The sequence below is a fragment of the Garra rufa genome, chromosome 23 (assembly GCF_049309525.1).
Source record: "Garra rufa chromosome 23, GarRuf1.0, whole genome shotgun sequence".
NCBI classification, from domain to species: domain Eukaryota; kingdom Metazoa; phylum Chordata; class Actinopteri; order Cypriniformes; family Cyprinidae; genus Garra; species Garra rufa.
In genome coordinates this window covers 10,437,114-10,455,723 of record NC_133383.1, presented here as the reverse complement: position 1 = coordinate 10,455,723, position 18,610 = coordinate 10,437,114, and the positions used below count along the sequence as shown (strand labels likewise).

General features: G+C 35.9%; 1 protein-coding gene across 1 annotated transcript in view; it reads left to right on the top strand.

The window, feature by feature from the left end:
• Positions 1-18,610, top strand: part of kirrel3a (kirre like nephrin family adhesion molecule 3a) — a 177,062-nt gene that overhangs the window by 91,274 nt on the left and 67,178 nt on the right. Inside the window, exons 2-3 of the mRNA XM_073829707.1 lie at positions 6,898-7,047; positions 14,181-14,330. Of these exons, the coding sequence (XP_073685808.1) occupies positions 6,898-7,047; positions 14,181-14,330 (300 nt within the window). The remainder of the gene's footprint in view (positions 1-6,897; positions 7,048-14,180; positions 14,331-18,610) is intronic.

Genomic DNA, 18,610 nt, shown 5'->3' with positions numbered 1-18,610 from the left:
TAGGATTCAATGATCTATGCTAAGCTATGCTAAAAGTGATATCGCCAGAACAGGAGAACGTCTGAATGGATTTCAAAACGGTAAAAATCAACTTATTAACTCAGGGAGAGTTGGAGCCTATTTCCAAAAAAAGTGGAGTGTTCCTTTAAGTCAAAAGTTTACATACACCTTGCAGAATCTGCAAAATGTTAATTATTTTATCAAAATAAGAGGGGTCATACAAAATGCATGTTATTTTTTTTTATTTAGTACTGATCTGAATAAGATATTTCAAATAAAAGATGTTTACATATAGTCCACTGTTCTTCAGAAAAGTCCTTCAGGTCCCACAGCTTTGGTTTTCCAGCATTTTTGTGTATTTGAACCCTTTCCAACAATGACTGTGTGATTTTGAGATCCATCTTTTCACACTGAGGACAACTGAGGGACTCATAAGCAACTATTACAGAAGGTTCAAATGCTCACTGATGCTTCAGAAGGAAAAACGATGCAGTAAGAGCCGGGAGGTAAAAACTTTTGAACAGAATGAGGATGTGTACATTTTTCTTGTTTTGCCTAAATATTTTATATTATTTTTTCATTTAGTACTGCCCTCAGTACCCGATCTTCAAATTCAAAAAGTTGTCACCCCTGGCTCTTAATACATAATTCTTCCTTCTGAAATATCTTTGAGCTGTTTTCAATTTTAATATATTTGAAAATAGAATTTATTCCTGAATCTCTTGCTGCTTTACTCTTCAGTGTCACATGATCCTTCAGAAATCATGCTCAAGAAACATTTCTAATTTTAAAAAAACATTTCAAAAGATTTTACTGTCACAAACTTTTGTGCCGACTCATGATTGTTTAATAGTATGATTTTCAATACTTAATAAATAAAATAACCCTGCTTATACTCTACACAATTCATAATGACTTATCCATAATATATATGTTCTGTACGGTGCTATAAATAATATATGCATTATTGTTCAAAAGTTTGTAGGAGTTTTCTATATTTTATAAGGCTTCCTATGCTTATTTATTTTAGGTGGCATTTATTTTAGAAAAATACAACATTACAATTTTGTGATTATTATTAAAAGAGTTGTTTCAATTTTAATATATTTTAAAATATGATTTATTCCTGTGATGACAAAGCCTTTGGAAATCATTCTGATATGCTGATTTGCTTCCCAAGAAACATTTCTAATTATTAAAAAAAGACTTTACTGATCTCAAATTTTTTTGCAGATTCATGTTTGTTCAGTTTCATAATTTTTAATAGTTATACATGTAAAAAAATGTGCAGAATTCATCAGTGTTTTTTTTATTCTAGTTATTATTCTGTATTTAATATAATAATTGTATTTTTTTTCTATATGATCTATACTTTTTTTTTTATTTATGATGTTACTATATATACCACAAAAAAAAAAAAAAAAAATGATTGGCTGTGCTCTATGGGAACAAGAAACCATTTCACTTCAACAAGGCAGACAGTTCACACTTCTTGAAATTATACCCTGGGAAATCAATTTCATGCAAAACTCCTAAGAACTCACCTTGGTATATATGTTGCAGTATTACTCCAAGCTCCTTACTAGATAAACAAGTTTTTTTTTTTTTTTCAGGTAACTTTTGTGGTAGATTTCAAAAGGGCAGTAATACAATAAAACCAATCAATCTTACATGTTGATCTTGTAAATAACTTCCCCGTCATCTTGCTCCCGCTCTCATTCTCACTGGGTTTCCTTTCTCTGAGAGCGTTCAATGCCCTGCCTGCATGCTGTTTTTCTCTCCCTTTGTTACGCTCAGAATTGACGTCTTCTGGGAGTGATATTTAAATCTGTGTCCAGGAAATGGAACCGCAGGAATCCAATAACAAAATTCATTTGTCTAGATTTGACTTGGGGTGCTTTGCCCACTGCGAGAGGATGCGCCAAACCTCTGAATGTAATGATTGGATTTATTTATCTATTTGGGGCTCTCATTAGAGGTGTCCGTGGATCCTAGAGCCCCTGCTGTGGATATTGGTCTGCTTTCATGAAACACAACTGCTGGGTCTCATAAACAAAAGATGCTGTGGTGCCTTGGATGGAGATGCTGATGTGTATTTATCGTTTTGCATCTGTTTGTCCGATGAAGATGTGAATAAAACACTCTTAGATTCAGCCAGTCTAAAGTTTAGTTACGTTAAGGTCATGCATTGCAAAAGCACTAAATCACTTGCATGTAGACTTGCCTTTCAAACACAAACTTGACTTTCGAAGTATAGCCACACATCTTTACAAAGATCCTTTTGACTAGACTAGACTTAAAAAAAAAAAAACATTCCCTATTAACCGTTTGATTAGTCTGAGTCCAACACAAAAGCTCTGAAGGCAGTGCTTGTTCATTAGTTGTGATTTTCTCCCACTATGTGGGAGCGTCTGGGCAGCATCTTTGTACAGTGTTCACATATTCAGACAGGTCGGCGGTGAGAAAGATTTCTAAACGCCGCCACTTTTAGAAGTTATTGCAGATGCATAATATTTACATTCCCACTCCTGTCTAATGTAAACTTTTAATGAAGTTTGCAAGTTTTCATAAACTTTGAATGTATTTATTAATTTGTCTCTGGAGGACTGTCTGTGACATTTCATCATTGTGCACTGTCAGTTTCATAAGTATTTGAAATGCCAGGGCAACTGTGAAGATCATTCAAAAACACTGAATGAATTTGGGAATCATAGGCTGCATTCTTCTCTTGGCTCCCACTCCATCCTTCATTGAAGTAATAGTTCATAAAAATGTGGTCTTTATTTGCTCTCTATCATTTGTCATCATTTACGACATTATTTTCCTATTTCTGTGGAAGATTTTTAGCAGAATGTTTACACTGTTCTTTTCAATACAATGAAAGTGAATGGGACAGACGTCAAAATATCACCAAAAAAGCAGTCAATACGAGCTCTCATATCTCTTTTGTGCTCAAACTTGATTTGTCTTCATGTGACATATTCGAATAAACACAAATGAGGTTTGACAGCTGTGGTTGAGGGAAATAAGTGAATGATGACTTTTGATGAAATTTCTGTCTGTTCCTCCTCATCATATGGCTTTAAAAGACTAATCTGAAGCTTTAAAAAAAAAAAATCTGCCTAATATATCCAATAGTAGAAAGATCATACAGGTCAAGAACGCCTTAAAGGAAACCCTGGGTATTAAGACTTGTGTGGCTTAATATAACGTAAATCATGCCTCTTATTAAAATATAATAGAAAACCCTTGAAAGTTTTACGTTATTTAAAAATACACATCGTTTTATACATATTTGGGACTGTGGAGGGCTTCATTATTTTCAAATGGTTGCACTCAGTGAGCTACTGGTGCTAACTGTTGTTATTTTTACCGCAACACAACTTTGAATACACAACTCAGAAAATAAAATACTGATACAATCACCACACTGTAAACCCGACAAGTTACGGTAACTCAAACCGTTTGAGGAAACCGCTTGCCTTAAACCATTTAAATGTAAAACCAGTAAATATGAGTGCTATAAACTCATCTACATTGAGTTAAATTAACTTAGCATGTTTACATCCTGCCAGGATAGGATCTAGCGTTTCTTGTCTCTGCCGTTTGTAAGCTCTATCAGTAGCTGTGGTCTACTAAAAGCCTCAAAGACATCAGGGCTGAAGTGGAGAGAACAAAGACGCTGGTCTTTAGGAAGTTTTATTCATCCACAGGCATCTTCCCATTGTTTTCTGCTCTTCTTATCGCTAGGAAATCAGTAAAGACTTACATCTCTTCTCTAGTTGCCCTTTGACTGAAAATGATAACCGAAAGCCACACAATGTGGCATTGTATCAGTATTTTATTTTCCGAGTTGTATTAGGGTAAAAATACCAACAGGTAGCGCCAGTAGCTCACAGAGTGCAACCATTTCACATCATCAAAAAATTGGTGCCCCCCATAGTCCAAAATATGTATAAAACAATGTGGATTTTTTACGTACATTTTTCATTGGTTTTCTACTACATATTTCAGTAAGAGACATCATTTGCATTATATTATAAGCTATAAAAGTTTTAATACCCAAGGTTTCCTTTACAGATGAGTAATAAGACTAAAAATAAAAATTCTCAACTATTGGTATACAAGCAGCTAATTAGTGTCACTCACAAACTATAGTAAGTAGTGTATGTCAAAGCCTTCAACAAATAACAAATTTATGCACAGATGCTAAAAACTAATAGCAATTATTTTTAATTTAATAGATGAGTGCATTACACTACCGTTCAAAAGTGTGGGTTGATGTTTCTAAACGAAGTTACATAGTCTCCATTTATGTGATCAAGAATCACTTTTAAATAAAAGTACACTTTAAAAAATTTATATATTTAAAATGTAATTTATTCCTGTGATGGCAAAGCTGACTTTTCAGCATCATTACTCCAGTTTTTAGTATCACATGGTCCATGATTTGTTGCAAAAACTTTTGTGGTGCTTAATATTTTTGTGCAAATGTTCAAAAACAGCATTTTGTAACATTAAAATATCTTTACTGTCACTTTTGACTAATGTAATGCATCCATTCTCTTAAAAACTGCTCACCCCAGACTTACATCATCATATAAGCGAAAGCACCTTTTATTAAGAACATTTTTCCTGTAATGCTCTTCTATCCACCTTTATTTTGAAGCTCTATGTGTGCCAATAACTGTCTCAGCTGTGTCTATTTGTATTTCTCCCAAGAACTTTCAGGTAAAACCTCAGAAACAAAGGCAAAACTCAAATTATTCACAACTGAGAACTCCATTGAGCCTGCTGCGCTATAATGGAGCAAAAATCCTGTGGGTTATGCTATGAACACCCTTCAATGTCTTCAACATGGGTAGGCAAATAAAAGAAGTAAGTTTAAGGCTAAGCTTTAAAGGATAACTATTGCCAAAATGCAACCTGGGCTGTTTTTTTTTGTTGTTTTTTTTACTGTAAACGAGACAAACTTATATCTAAAAGCATAATTACGACAAACGAGCCATTTTTGAGATTGACCGTGATTTCATTTTGTGGTCAATGGCCGGTGAATGGGAGTACTAAGGGCATAACTTTGAGCGCATCAAAATCGATATTTTTACAACACTAAGAAGGCTCGACACACCATAAAACTTTGCTCGAAGTATCGCCTGGGTCTCTACACATGAACTCGAGCATTGAGAACATTGTTTGTGTACACAGAGTTTACTAAAAAGAAAGGTTTTGAACAACTCACTTACACTGTTTGGGTTTCCGCTCGCAGCCGTCTTGCCAGTCAAGAGGTGTCGATCTCCGAATGCGAAAGAATGGACTCCATAGGACGAAATATTAGGCTTATATGAGGCTCTTTTTACAACTAGAAGGTAAATATTGTTTTTCACTTGCGACAAAACAACGAATTAGCCGTGCATTTATATGGAAATATGCTTTAGGAGCTATCCATCTTTACTCTCCTCGCATTCGGAGATCGACACCTCTTGACTGGCAAGACGGCCGCGAGCGGAAACTCAAACAGTGTAAGTGAGTTGTTCAAAACCTTTCTTTTTAGTAAACTCTGTGTACACAATGTTCTCAATGCTCAAATTTATGTGTAGAGACCCAGATGATACTTCGAGCAAAGTTTCATGGTGTGTCGAGCCTTCTTAGTGTTGTAAAAATATCGATTTTGATGCGCTCAAAGTTATGCCCTTAGTACTCCCATTCACCGGCCATTGACCGCAAAATGAAATCACGGTCAATCTCAAAAACGTCTCGTTTGTCGTAATTATGCTTTTAGATATAAGTTTGTCTCGTTTACAGTAAAAAAAAAAAAAAAACAGCCCAGGTTGCATTTTGGCAATAGTTATCCTTTAATGTTTTTCTTCTTCAACAGAACTCAAATGTGAGAATTGGTGTTAACTTAAAACAGCAAAATTAGACGGCAGCGTACAGAGCGAAAAAAATCTGCTTGGCATCTCAGCTGTGTTACACCGCCGTCCCGCAGAAATCCTGCCACATCAGTGGAAGGCCAAGCGCCGTTTATGAAAGATGCACCTCGCCGAGCTGCACTTTATTGAATTTAAGACAAAAATCGACCAAAGTGGTCTCGGGAGATGCGCAAGGCTCCTCCGTTTCTCTGATGTGTCAACTGTTTTCACATTAAAAGACCAAAAAAGGTAAGGAAAAGTGACTGTTGAAAGGACGAGATGTTTATTTCTTGGAGAATCTTCTGTGAATATATTCTCAGAGAAATACATATTCGCTTTCTATTGACGCTCTTATCCGCTTCCCCCGAACGGCAAAAAATAACTCCGTCTGTCTCACTCTGCAATTTAATGAGAAATGTAACACATACTTTTCACCTCCCCTATTGAAGACTGCTTACCTTCAGGACACTTTTTCATTTGCACCTCATTCCATTAGACTTCAAGGTGAACAGCCGTCTGCGAGCGGCCGTTCCAGAGCGCCGTCGAGCCTGTCACCCGGCACCGGCGAGGTTCGTCGACGGGAAAGTTATTCTGCCTGCTAAGCCGAGTTTCCGTGAGTGAGAGCAGAGTTTGAGGAGCTTCGGCTGCGATCCGTGAGCTGATTCATGGTGCGGATGCTGCAGTCTTGTGGATCTCAGCAGTGTCATGTTCAGCTTTCCTAACTGTGAGGCACCTACTCGTACTTCTGTGTGTCACTGCACTTTATTAAGGATTCCAGTGACATAAAGTTGAAATTTATAGATTTATTCTTCAAAGTGAGCTTTGGGAGTTGGAGTAGATTTACTAGAGCCATAATAATGATCCTCAAGTAAAAGGCTGTTTTTTGTACATCCTCTGGCAGGGGCAGCCAGCTCTGACAAATTGTATTCGATGATTTATAATTGTGACCTCCCTCGTTCATTCTTTCTCTCTCTCCTTTCTGTTTTAGGAAGCTGTGTTGTGTTTATCCAGCAGCCCCATGACCTGGTGGTGGTGGCCGGGCAGCCCGTGACCCTGCCATGCTCCATTACTGGATATCATGGCATGGTGCTGTGGGTCAAAGACGGTCTCGCTCTGGGGGTCAACCGAGACATGTCAGGTAAGACTTTTTGCTGCAGTCTGTTTTCGTATCCTAACCTGTGGTGAAATAACTCGGCCTCTCGTGTCTTGTCGCTGTTTGTCAGTTGCTCGTATATACGCTTGATCGCATGTGCAGAGTTGGTTGATTACATAATTGCAGTTGATTTCTAATTGAATATAATTACATAATTGCGATTTATGTGTACAAAGTATAAGAAAGTACAATCAAAGTCTATCAAGTCTAGAGTTAAACAGTTACAAATCTTTTCTCTTCTCATGCTTTGTCATTGTAGAACAAAAACCTGGCCTTCAAATTTTCCAAGAGACGACTTGAATCATTTAGAGCTTGATATGAAAACAATGTCTGTAATGGAGCAAGAAAGAAAACTCTGTTTAACTTTTAATAATTAATTTGCACTTCCATTCAAAAGTCTCTTTTATTCTCACCAAGCCTGCATCATGGTTATTATAGTTAAAGGAGTAGTTCACTTTCAGAACAAAAATTGTCATCTAAGATGTCTCTCTTTCTTCAGTCGTAAGGAAATTGTTTTTTGAGGAAAACATTTCAGGATTTCTCTCCATATAATGCACTTCTATGGTGCCCCCGAGTTTGAACTTGCAAAATGCAGCTTCAAAGGGCTCGAAACGATCACAGCCGAGGAAAGAAGGGTCTTATCTAGCAAAAATGATCAGTTATTTTCTAAAAAAAAAGTTACAATTTATATACATTTTAACTTCAAATGCTCATCTTGCCTAGCTCTGTGTGTACTCTGTGTATTCCGGTTCGTGACAGTTAGGGTATGTCGAAAATCTCCCATCTCATTTTCTCCTCCAACTTCAAAATCGTCCTACATCTCTGTCTTACCTTTTTTGTAAAGAGTGTTTGATCTAATTTGCACGTTCACTTTGTTAACACTGGGTCGGTACTTCTGCAGCGATGTAGGATGATTTTGAAGTTAAGGGGAGAAAATGAGTTGAGAGTTTTTCAACAAACCCTAACTGTCATGATCTGGAATACACAGAGTTCACACAGAGCTAGGCAAGACGAGCCTTTGGATTAAAAAGTATATAAATTGTAAATGTTTTTAGTAAATAACCAGTCTTTTTCCTAGACAAGACCCTTCTTCCTCAGCTGGGGTCATTTAGAGCCCTTTGAAGCTGCATTTAAAATGCATTTTGGAAGTTCAGACTCGAGGGCACCATCGAAGTCCATTATATTGAGAGAAATCCTGAAATGTTTTCCTCAAAAAACAATTTCTTTACGACTAAAGAAAGAAAGACATGAACATCTTGGATGACAAGGGGGTGACTGACCACATTACCTGTAAATTTTTGTTCTGAAAGTGAACTACTCCTTTAACTAAAGCTAAAACTAAAAAAACAAAAATTAATAAAAAATAACAAAAACAAAGCAAATTTACCTAACATTGGCCTGCATTTATGTGATCAAAAATGCAGTGGAAAGGGTAATATTGTGAAAAATTAGTACAAATAAAAAAACAGTTTTCTATTTTAATATATTTTAAAATGTAATTTATTTCTTTAATGACAAAGCTGAATTTTCAGCATCATTACCTCCAGCCTTCAGTGTCAAATGATCTTTCAGAAATCATACTAATATGCTGATTTGGTGCTCAAGAACCATTTCTTATTATTATCAATGTTGTTTAATATTTTCGTGGAATTGTTTATTTTTTATATTATTCGTAAATTATTCTGTTTTTTCAGGATTTTTTTAGGATGAATAGAAAATTAATTTCAAATACAAATATGTTATAAATGTCTTAACTTTATTTTTTTTGATTCACTTAATGCATATTTGCTGAATAATATAATAGTTTTTCTTACTGATTCTTACTGAAATTATTTTATGTTTTCTGCATGCTGGCTCGCTTTTTTAAAAAGCAACTCATTAGGTTTGAAGCACCAGATCAGCGCCTATATCCGTCTGAGATGTTTGACTTCGAGTAGCGATGAGTAGAGTAGTAGTTTGCTGCTCTTAACCTTGGGTAATGCATGTTTTTTGGCCGACTCTTCACATTTTGGACTCGTTTTGGCTTCTGATATAAAAACACAAAACGATGAGATGATAATCACAGGGAGAAAAATGGTGTGATACCAGTTATATTTGCAACAAGGGGTGCTACAAAAAATATAACATTGGAAAAACAAGAACATGGTTTCTATATTTTTTTCCAATCATCAGAATTTACCTTTTATTTGACTGGAAGAACTACGAGGTCAGAAGGGAAGCACACAAGTCAGCGGGTTACACAACAATCATCTTAGGTGTGTAAAATATTAATACAGTGAACCCAGTGAACACCATAAAAAGTGTACATCCAAAATGTTATATTGAAAAATGAGCTTGTGACCAAGTCTTGATTTTTAAAATTGACATTCATATCTAAAACATTTATTTGCTTTGCTTTGTTTGCAGTGTAAGTTACAGTCAGACTGAAACCAAAGTCAAGATATTTGCTGCTCAAAACATCCGCTCGTCTCTGCCAGATCTGTTCGTATCATTACGGAGACGTCGAGTGCCTTAGACATTTCTTTGTCTCGTTTTTGCTCCAGCAAGACACTATAATACAAGGACAACAGCCCATTCTGTCAGTTTGTAAATGCCTCCCCTGACATTTTCTTACCTAGCAGCCTTGCAGCTTTCTTCCACCACTAACTTTTCCTGATTGTTGTGAAGGTTTTCCTGTTTGTTTCAGGAAGTGCCTGTCAAAAGTACTGTCAGACTGAGCAAAGCAAAGCAACAATCGAGAATTAATTGCATTTCTATCATTAATTAAGGCAAGCACTTCATCATCCGCAGAACCCCAGAGAGACGCGCCGCAAGTGCAGCTGTTTTACATTCACACGACGAGATTTACAAATTAATTTCTGAGAACGGATTGAAATGTTCTCCGAAAACTTCTCACTTATGCAAGGACAACTTTTAGGTTTAGGTTTGCAAAATCAGTTCGGCTTGTTTTGTAAATCACAAACAAATCAGATGTGCTTTCTTCACTACGCCACTTTTACTGACTCTTTTATTTGCAGTCGACTGTTGGATTAATGCAAACGAAATGCAAAACAAACTTTGGTCTCATTCAAATTCCCTGCACAATCGTCCCTTAAGCTTCAACTTGGTGAATGTTGCTTCCAAATATGCTTGAGAAATTGAAATATTTATTGTGTAACGAAGCATAATTCAATGATTTATTCTTCATAACTAACTTTAAGAACAGCGATCAGATCCGATTTAGCTAACGTTACACATAATTGCCGGCTCGAGAGGTCATCAACGCTAACAATAGTTGCTGATTGCGTTCACGTACGCACTTCAAGAAACGAGCAATTAATATCTGAAGATTGAGCCTTTAACTGAGGCCTCATTTAGTGCTCTCGTGATGTGTGATTTTAAACTCTATACTTTACCGAGAAAGGATTTTCATTTTGGACAGCGGTTTTTCCAGAAGTTAGTCATTTTTTTAGCCTTGGCCCTAGGCAGCGTTTAGTCATGGACGGCGCTCTTTAATTGAGCCTCTCAGGGCTTGAATTTCCTTTCCACTGCGTCTTTCTTTCTCCGAGCGTTCATAAGTGTCCAGGGACTCCTGGATATCATTGTACCATGGTATAATCGAGTACAGAGCTGTGATACTTAACCGACAGTGGCAACCGGACAAAGTCTCGCTTCAAAGAGGATGTGAAAACGCCAGTGTAAAGCGAACTTGAGCATTGACGTAAATGGATTCCAGTGCGTTCAAAGCAGCTCAGAGTCTGATTGATTGTTTCAAACCTGAAGAATTTGTGTATTTTTACAAGTCGTTATCAGGGTTTTCTCTTATGTTTCATCACCTGCAGTTTCACACCGATGAAATGACACATCCTGCGATCGATGTGACATAGATATCTATATCTTTTCAGGGCTCGTGTCCTCAAAGCTTGAGGAGTTACAGATTTTGTGTCAGCTCGGCTGAAGCTAACATAACGCTTGATTGGGATGCCCGTCCGTGTATCTCTCCCCCTTCAGCTTTCGCGTTCGCTCGCTCCGAGCTTTGATCTGCCTCCTTTCAGCCAAGTTTCAAGCGCGCTTCCATCCATTGGAGTGTCAGAGAGATGCCCACAGTGTGATAAATCTATGTCCCAGCTCTCTATCGCAGCTGCTATTGATCTGACATGAAGCCGAATCCATTTCGTGGGATTCATTACCTTTAATAGGGTCATTTCACATTGTTTCTTCTAATTGACAGCCATTGTCTGAAGCCGTCCAGTCAAGCATATTGGGGAATTCATCAGAGCTTTATTGAGGCGCCTGTATGCCTCAATAATCCCTAATGAAAACAGCTCTTAAATAAAAGGCAAAAGAAGATCCAGTGGCAGGAAACCTGAAGGCAGTAATGACACTATCGATTCCTAATACGGGGCTTATTACCAGATAGCAGAGGACAGCCAAACAGTCTTTAATATAAAGGATCACCAGGGTTTCAGAGACATGCCATGATAACTGTTTACAAGATCATGTTCAGATTTAAACGTGCTCCAGGCTGCGATCTGTTTTCTGATATGAGCAGATTAACTAAAAATGAGACATCTGTCTTGAGTAGAGCATCATGTAGCAATTTTGTTGTTCCAATTTTTTCAAGCTACAAAGGCTCAATGTATCATTTATTGAAGATGCCATATTCTACACTTTTGTAGTCATTGATATATTTTTTTTTTTTATAAAAGCAACTTTTTTGTTTTATGTCAGCAATTTTATATACATTTCCTTTTAAGGTGAGACACAGGTGAATAGGGTAAAAAAACAAACAAAAAAAATAGTTATCACCTTGCTTACCCAGTTGATTGATTACACTGATAATTCCAAACATTTTCTGTATTACAAGTTTTCTAAAATGTTAGGTTTAAATATGCAAATGAGCTGATATTTAATAAAATATGTGCTAATTTGCATACATTTCTAGTACAAAAATTTAAACACTGGATAAAGTCCATTTCTACTGTAAATTCTTCTTAATTTGTTTGACATTAGAGTTTGAAAATAAATTATAGAGGGAATTTTGGGTATCTCAGTTTTGTCACTTCATAATTCAGAAAACACTATATTTTCACAATTTTTGGGGAAATAAAATTTTTAATTAAGCAAATTATATATGAACAAATCCCTCTGTAAAAACCTTCAGGATATAGACAGGAATACAAATGTAAAGTTTGTTGTGTGTAAGTGCTACTGAAGTGGAGATTTGTGGCTCGGTGTAGGAGAAAAAACTCATTTTGAGAAAATGGGATTTAAAAATATTAATTATAATTGAAATCTATTGCCACAAAATAGATAAAGTGCTATAAAAGAAACACTTAACAGTGTCTTTTGGATGTTTTCTTTCTACTAGTTAAAAAAAAATAAACACTATGAAAAACCAAAGAGCCCAAAATCCAATTTGACAGATGAAAAAAAAAAAAAAACAGTTTTTGCCTGCAGTGTCTCACCTTAATTAATTAATAATTGCCATTTAAACATTTAGGGTCAGTAAAAAAAATTGTTCAATGTTTACGAAGGCTGCATTTATTTGATCAAAAATACAGTAATATTGTACAATTTTATTACAATTTAAAAAAAAAAACAACTTTTTCTATTTTAGTATATTTTAAAATGTAATTTCTTCCTGTGATGCAAAGCTGAATTTTCAGCATCATTACTCCAGTCTTAAGTGTCACATGATCCTTCAGAAATCATTCTAATATGCTCATTTTCTGCTCAAGTAACATTTCTTTTGATGAGTAGAAAGTTCAAAAGAACAAAATTTATATGGAATAGAAATATTTTTTTTTTTCTGGTTTGCATCTTTGATTTATAAGTGTTAATTTCTTCATATATTTATATATATATTTATATTTATATTACTGGCCCCAGACTTTAGATTTGTAGTATATATGCTGCTCAAAGGTTTGGGATCAGTAAGATTTTTTTAATCTTTTAAGAATTCTTATATGTAACATTTCTTATTATCATTTTTTTGATGAGTAGAAAGTTTAAAAGAACAGAATTTATATGTAATAGAAACAGAATAGAGATACTGATATGCTGATTAATATTTTGTTGAAACCTGTGATTTTTATTTTTCAGGATTCTTTAACAAATAAAAAGTTGAAAAGAATAGCGTTTATTTAAAACAGAAATATTTTTTAACAATATAAACTACCATCTAAAAGGTTTGGGGTCAGTACATTTTTATTCTTTCTATTTTTGATCAAGGATGTGTTAAATTGAAGAAAAAAATGTATAGCAAAGACTTTTGTAACTAGTGTTAGAAAAGATTTATATTTTGAATAAATGCAAAAAATATTTTGAATAAACTTTTATTCATCAAGAATCCTGAAAAAAGAATCACAGGTTCCAAAAAATATTAAGCAGCACAACTGCATATTAGAATGATTTTTGGAGAATCATGTGACACACTGAAAAGCTTATTTATTCAGCTTATATATCTCAATTTAAAAAAATTGACCTGGTTTTATGTCTGGTTTTGTGGTCCAGGGTCACATATATATATATATATATATATAACCCTATCTACAGCCCTATTTCATCATCCATAGTACTTAGGAAAGGTGTTTGGATACTTGGACAAAGTCATTTAATGCTAAATCAATAAGCATATATGCTCTTACAGTACTTAACGCTTAACTATTAATCATTCTTTTCAAATAGGTGCAAAGCATATTTATGATATGCTATTGTGTAGCAGTTTGATCTGTGAATATTTGATGTCAGAAGTCAAGATGCATGTTTATATTGTGAGATTTAAATACCAAGAAAATGTTTTTCTTTTCATGACTACAGCAAATGTGACTGGAGACCATTCAAGGCCAATTCTGAATAGGCCTAGTCTCTTACTGTGCAGTGAAATATTGGCCTTTTTGTGCATCTCTTATATTTTACCCATTTATGCAACTTCCAATTTAACAATGCTACAGCACAAAAAGTAAAACGCAACAAAACTCGCAACAGCAAACGTACCAATTAAACTGAAGCTTTTACATAACAAATATGCTTGGGGTAACTTCAGGGCTCAAGGGCAGAAATGTTAGTGCTTGGAAAGCAGATTTGGTTTAGCGTTAATATGCTGTTTATGTTTCATTTTAAACCTTGTGTTTCAGGTTATCCACGCTACGATGTGATCGGGGACCACAGCAAAGGAGAATATCACCTACTGATCCAGAGGACCGAACTGACCGATGACGGCAGCTTTGAGTGTCAAGCCATCCAGGCTGCTACGAGATCTCGACCTGCTCGACTCACTGTTTTAGGTCAGTGTCACCTACCAGAACCTTCCATAAAAAGAGACATCTCATAAGTACATTTTTCAACTATCTGTACTTTACTGGAATAGTTTTATTTTAAGTAACCTTTCCTTTTCTTTACGCTCCAAAGCATAAGATAGTATTTTTTACTCCACTACATTTCATAAAACATATCGTTACTCCTATAATATATCACATGCTACAAGACGCAGAAGCGGTGTCTGATTTATGAGCAAACTGATTCTTTTCAATGAACCTGTTAAATCGGTTCGCAAATCGAACCAAACAATTCATTCATGAATTAGAACAATCCAATTGCAGCTGTTCTCGAGTCGACAGCTCACTGATTCAAATGATCCATTTAGAGCAAGTCTTCAGTGAACTGAATTCACAAGAAAGAATCGGGAGATCTTGTGAGCGCGCGCAACTGATGCTGTGAAAAGTAAGTTACTAATATCGGATTTTAGGATTAATTATTGTAACTGAAAATCATATTTAGGTCAAAACTGTCAGTTGTTTGTGAACTAAAACTGCTGTAAATGCTGTAATGTTAGCAGTTTTAATTAAATGCTATCTCACAATTTCGAGTTTACATCTCGCAATTCTGACTTTTTTTCAGAACTCTGAGATATAAATGCACAATTGCAAGTTATAAAGTTAGATTTGCAAGATATAAAGTTAGAATTGCTAGATATAAAGTCAGAATTGCGGGAAATAAACTCAGTTGCGAGAAATGAAGTCAGAATTGTGAGATGTAAACTCGCAATTCTGACTTTTTTTTCACAATTGCGATTTTGTATCTCGCAATTCTGACTTTTTTTCAGAACTCTGAGATATAAATGCACAATTGCAAGTTATAGAGTTAGATTTGCAAGATATAAAGTTATAATTGCTAGATATAAAGTCAGAATTGCGGGAAATAAACTCAGTTGCGAGAAATGAAGTCAGAATTGCGAGATGTAAACTCGCAATTCAGACTTTTTTTCACAATTGCGATTTTGTATCTCGCAATTCTGACTTTTTTTCAGAACTCTGAGATATAAATGCACAATTGCAAGTTATAGAGTTAGATTTGCAAGATATAAAGTTATAATTGCTAGATATAAAGTCAGAATTGCGGGAAATAAACTCAGTTGCGAGAAATGAAGTCAGAATTGCAAGATGTAAACTCGCAATTCAGACTTTTTTTTCACAATTGCGAGTTTGTATCTCGCAATTCTGACTTTTTTTTTCAGAACTCTGAGATATAAATGCACAATTGCAAGTTATAAAGTTAGATTTGCAAGATATAAAGTTAGAATTGCTAGATATAAAGTCAGAATTGCGGGAAATAAACTCAGTTGCGAGAAATGAAGTCAGAATTGCAAGATGTAAACTCGCAATTCTGACTTTTTTTTCACAATTGCGATTTTGTATCTCGCAATTCTGACTTTTTTTTCCAGAACTCTGAGATATAAATGCACAATTGCAAGTTATAAAGTTAGATCTGAAAGATATAAAGTCAGAATTGCTGGAAATAAACTCACAGTTGCGAGAAATAAAGTCAGAATTGCAAGATAAAAACTCGCAATTGCGACTTTGTATCTCGCCAATTCTGACTTTTTTTTTCAGAACTCTGAGATATAAATGCACAATTGCAAGCTATAAAGTTAGATTTGCAAGATATAAAGTTAGAATTGCTAGATATATAGTCTGAATTGCGGGAAATAAACTCACAGTTGCGAGAAATAAAGTCAGAATTGCAAGATAAAAACTTGCATAAGATAAAAAAAGATAACAACTTGCAATTCTGACTTTTTTCTCGCAATTGCGACTTTGTATCTCGCAATTCTGACTTTTTTTTCCAGAACTCTGAGATATAAATGCACAATTGCAAGCTATAAAGTTAGATTTGCAAGATATAAAGTTAGAATTGCTAGATATAAAGTCAGATTTGCGGGAAATAAACTCACAGTTGCGAGAAATAAAGTCAAAATAGCAAGATATAAATTTGCAATCTCGCAATTATGACTTTTTTCTTGCAATTCTACGTTTATAACTCACAATTCTGAGTTTATATCTCACAATTTTGAGAAAAAAGTCAGAATTGCAAGTTTGTATCACGCAGTTCTGAGAAAACATTTACTACAACTTTTTAGTTTTTTATTCAGTGGCGGAAACAGGCTTCCATAACTAGCCAAGTAGACAGATATGAACTATCTGATGCTAACTGTCTAGCTTACAAGCTTGCTGGTGCTAAGTTGAGGTTGATTTTTAGATATAAAGTCCAAATATTTCTATTCAACCACCTAAATAGATTACATCTGAGTGGAAAAAGAAAGGATGTGATGTTCAGAACATGGTAACTACAGTAATTCTCAAAGTGGGAAGTGATGCCCTCTGGGGGCATTTGGCCAGGGGTGTTTTTACACCACAAACAAGGTTTGAAAACAAAACAAAAAAAAATTAATAAATATAATTATATTTTCCTTAACATGTTCTTCCTAACTTCAGGCCTTATTCTCATATCACAGAACTGTGATGTTCTGCAAAACAAGCTTTTAAACACTTTTTTTTTATACTGATGAAAAAAATCTCTTCTCTCAAGCACATAAGCTTCACAGTGAATATTACAACACTCTCGTCAACATAACAGCAACAAAAAATTGTGGGAAAAATCCTAGGTATTTTGAGCAGTAGGATTATAAAACATATGTGCTGATATAATATTAAATTAAGTAGCCTATATAAAATTGGAAAATAAATCTATCTATCAGTACTTTTTATTTCAAGTACTTTTGTACGTCCACTCGAGTAAGATTAAAAAAGGAGTACTTTTACTTTTACTGGAGTAATATTTTAGATTTTTACTCAAGTGCTTGATTTGTGTACTTTGTCCACCACTGATAGAATGACAGACATATTTCAGATAGATGTGCGTTACGTTACAAGCAAGTTCAGTGCTTCACTTTTTTAGTTTCTCTTTTCTAATTGAAACCTTTTTTGCACGAGTGCGAATAGACGGATTGATGGATGAACCGACGGACAGTCAGACAAATCGATACTTTAACCAGAATAGCACTCGAGCAGTAAAGGAGTAAAAGAAAGCGAGGCCCTTAGAACGAGAAAGCATGAAAAAGCACCGCCTCTGCAATACTGTGAATGTAGACAAGAACAAAGTCAATCTCTGAGTCAGATAAATGTGTGATATTCTGAAATCAGGGCTAATCAGCTTTAATAAGACACATTAGATATGTTTGCGATCGATAGAGGCCCTGACACAAATGCATTGCGTCAGCTTAGCTCCCAGGCAGCCCGACTCTGCCTGATTATCATTATCGATTTCTTTCTTTCCTTTGTTAAAACTATGATATATTCCAGAGGAATAAGTTCATTACGTCGGCCTCGGAGTAACAGCATTTTAAACCAGTAATCTGAGTCTAGACGCTTAAAGCCGAGCGAAGATGCCTGCGTTTCTGGGTCCATTAAAATGATTAATTATAGATGAGAGGCCGCTCATTTGTTTTTATTTTTTGCTGGTCCAGTGGCAGCAGAGACAAATCATCGTGCTCCCCAGGGCAGAGCCATTAGCCTGACATGTAATCCCACACAAACTGGCTTACTTCTGAAAAGTTGCATACAAAACCGCAAGCGGCTCCTGAGCGAGGTAATGAACCTCGTGTAGGGACTCCGTCACCGTCAATCCCCTGTCACTTCACTCCCAGGGGGGACGACGGCGCGTGACCACAATCAGATGCGGCGTTTGGTTCGTTCGCTCTCTTTCTCTATCTCTCTCCTGACAGCGGAGATCTAGAGTGGTCTTTGCAACCTGATTGGATGCCTGGCTTGTGAAGTCTCAAACCTGTCTTTGTCACTTACCGAGAAAAATGGCTGTGGAGGCTTTTTCCCGACTTTGACTTTGAAGCCCGGTGTTTGGGCGTGAGTTTAGGGCTCCGCTGCGATGCATTAATATGCCTAGGTCTCAAACGGCGCTACGCCGGTGTGCATCGGCCACTAAATGGCGTCTCCGGTCCCCCGCGGAGCCCTCATGCAAATTTCCGAGCGAGTTCACGCTTTCTTTTATTCTCTTTCAAGCGGCACGGCTTCGCAATAAGGCTCTCGAACAATCAGTCTCGGTTTCGGACGCGTGCTTCCACAATTACACAAGCGCGAACTTGGCAGCGGGAGGGCGGCTGACCTGTCGGAGTGACATTTGAACTTTGAACATCCGTAGGAGAGTTGTGGGATAACCCAGTTTGCTTTGTGGTGGCCAGGCTACTGAATAAGACATGAGATGGGGTTGGTAC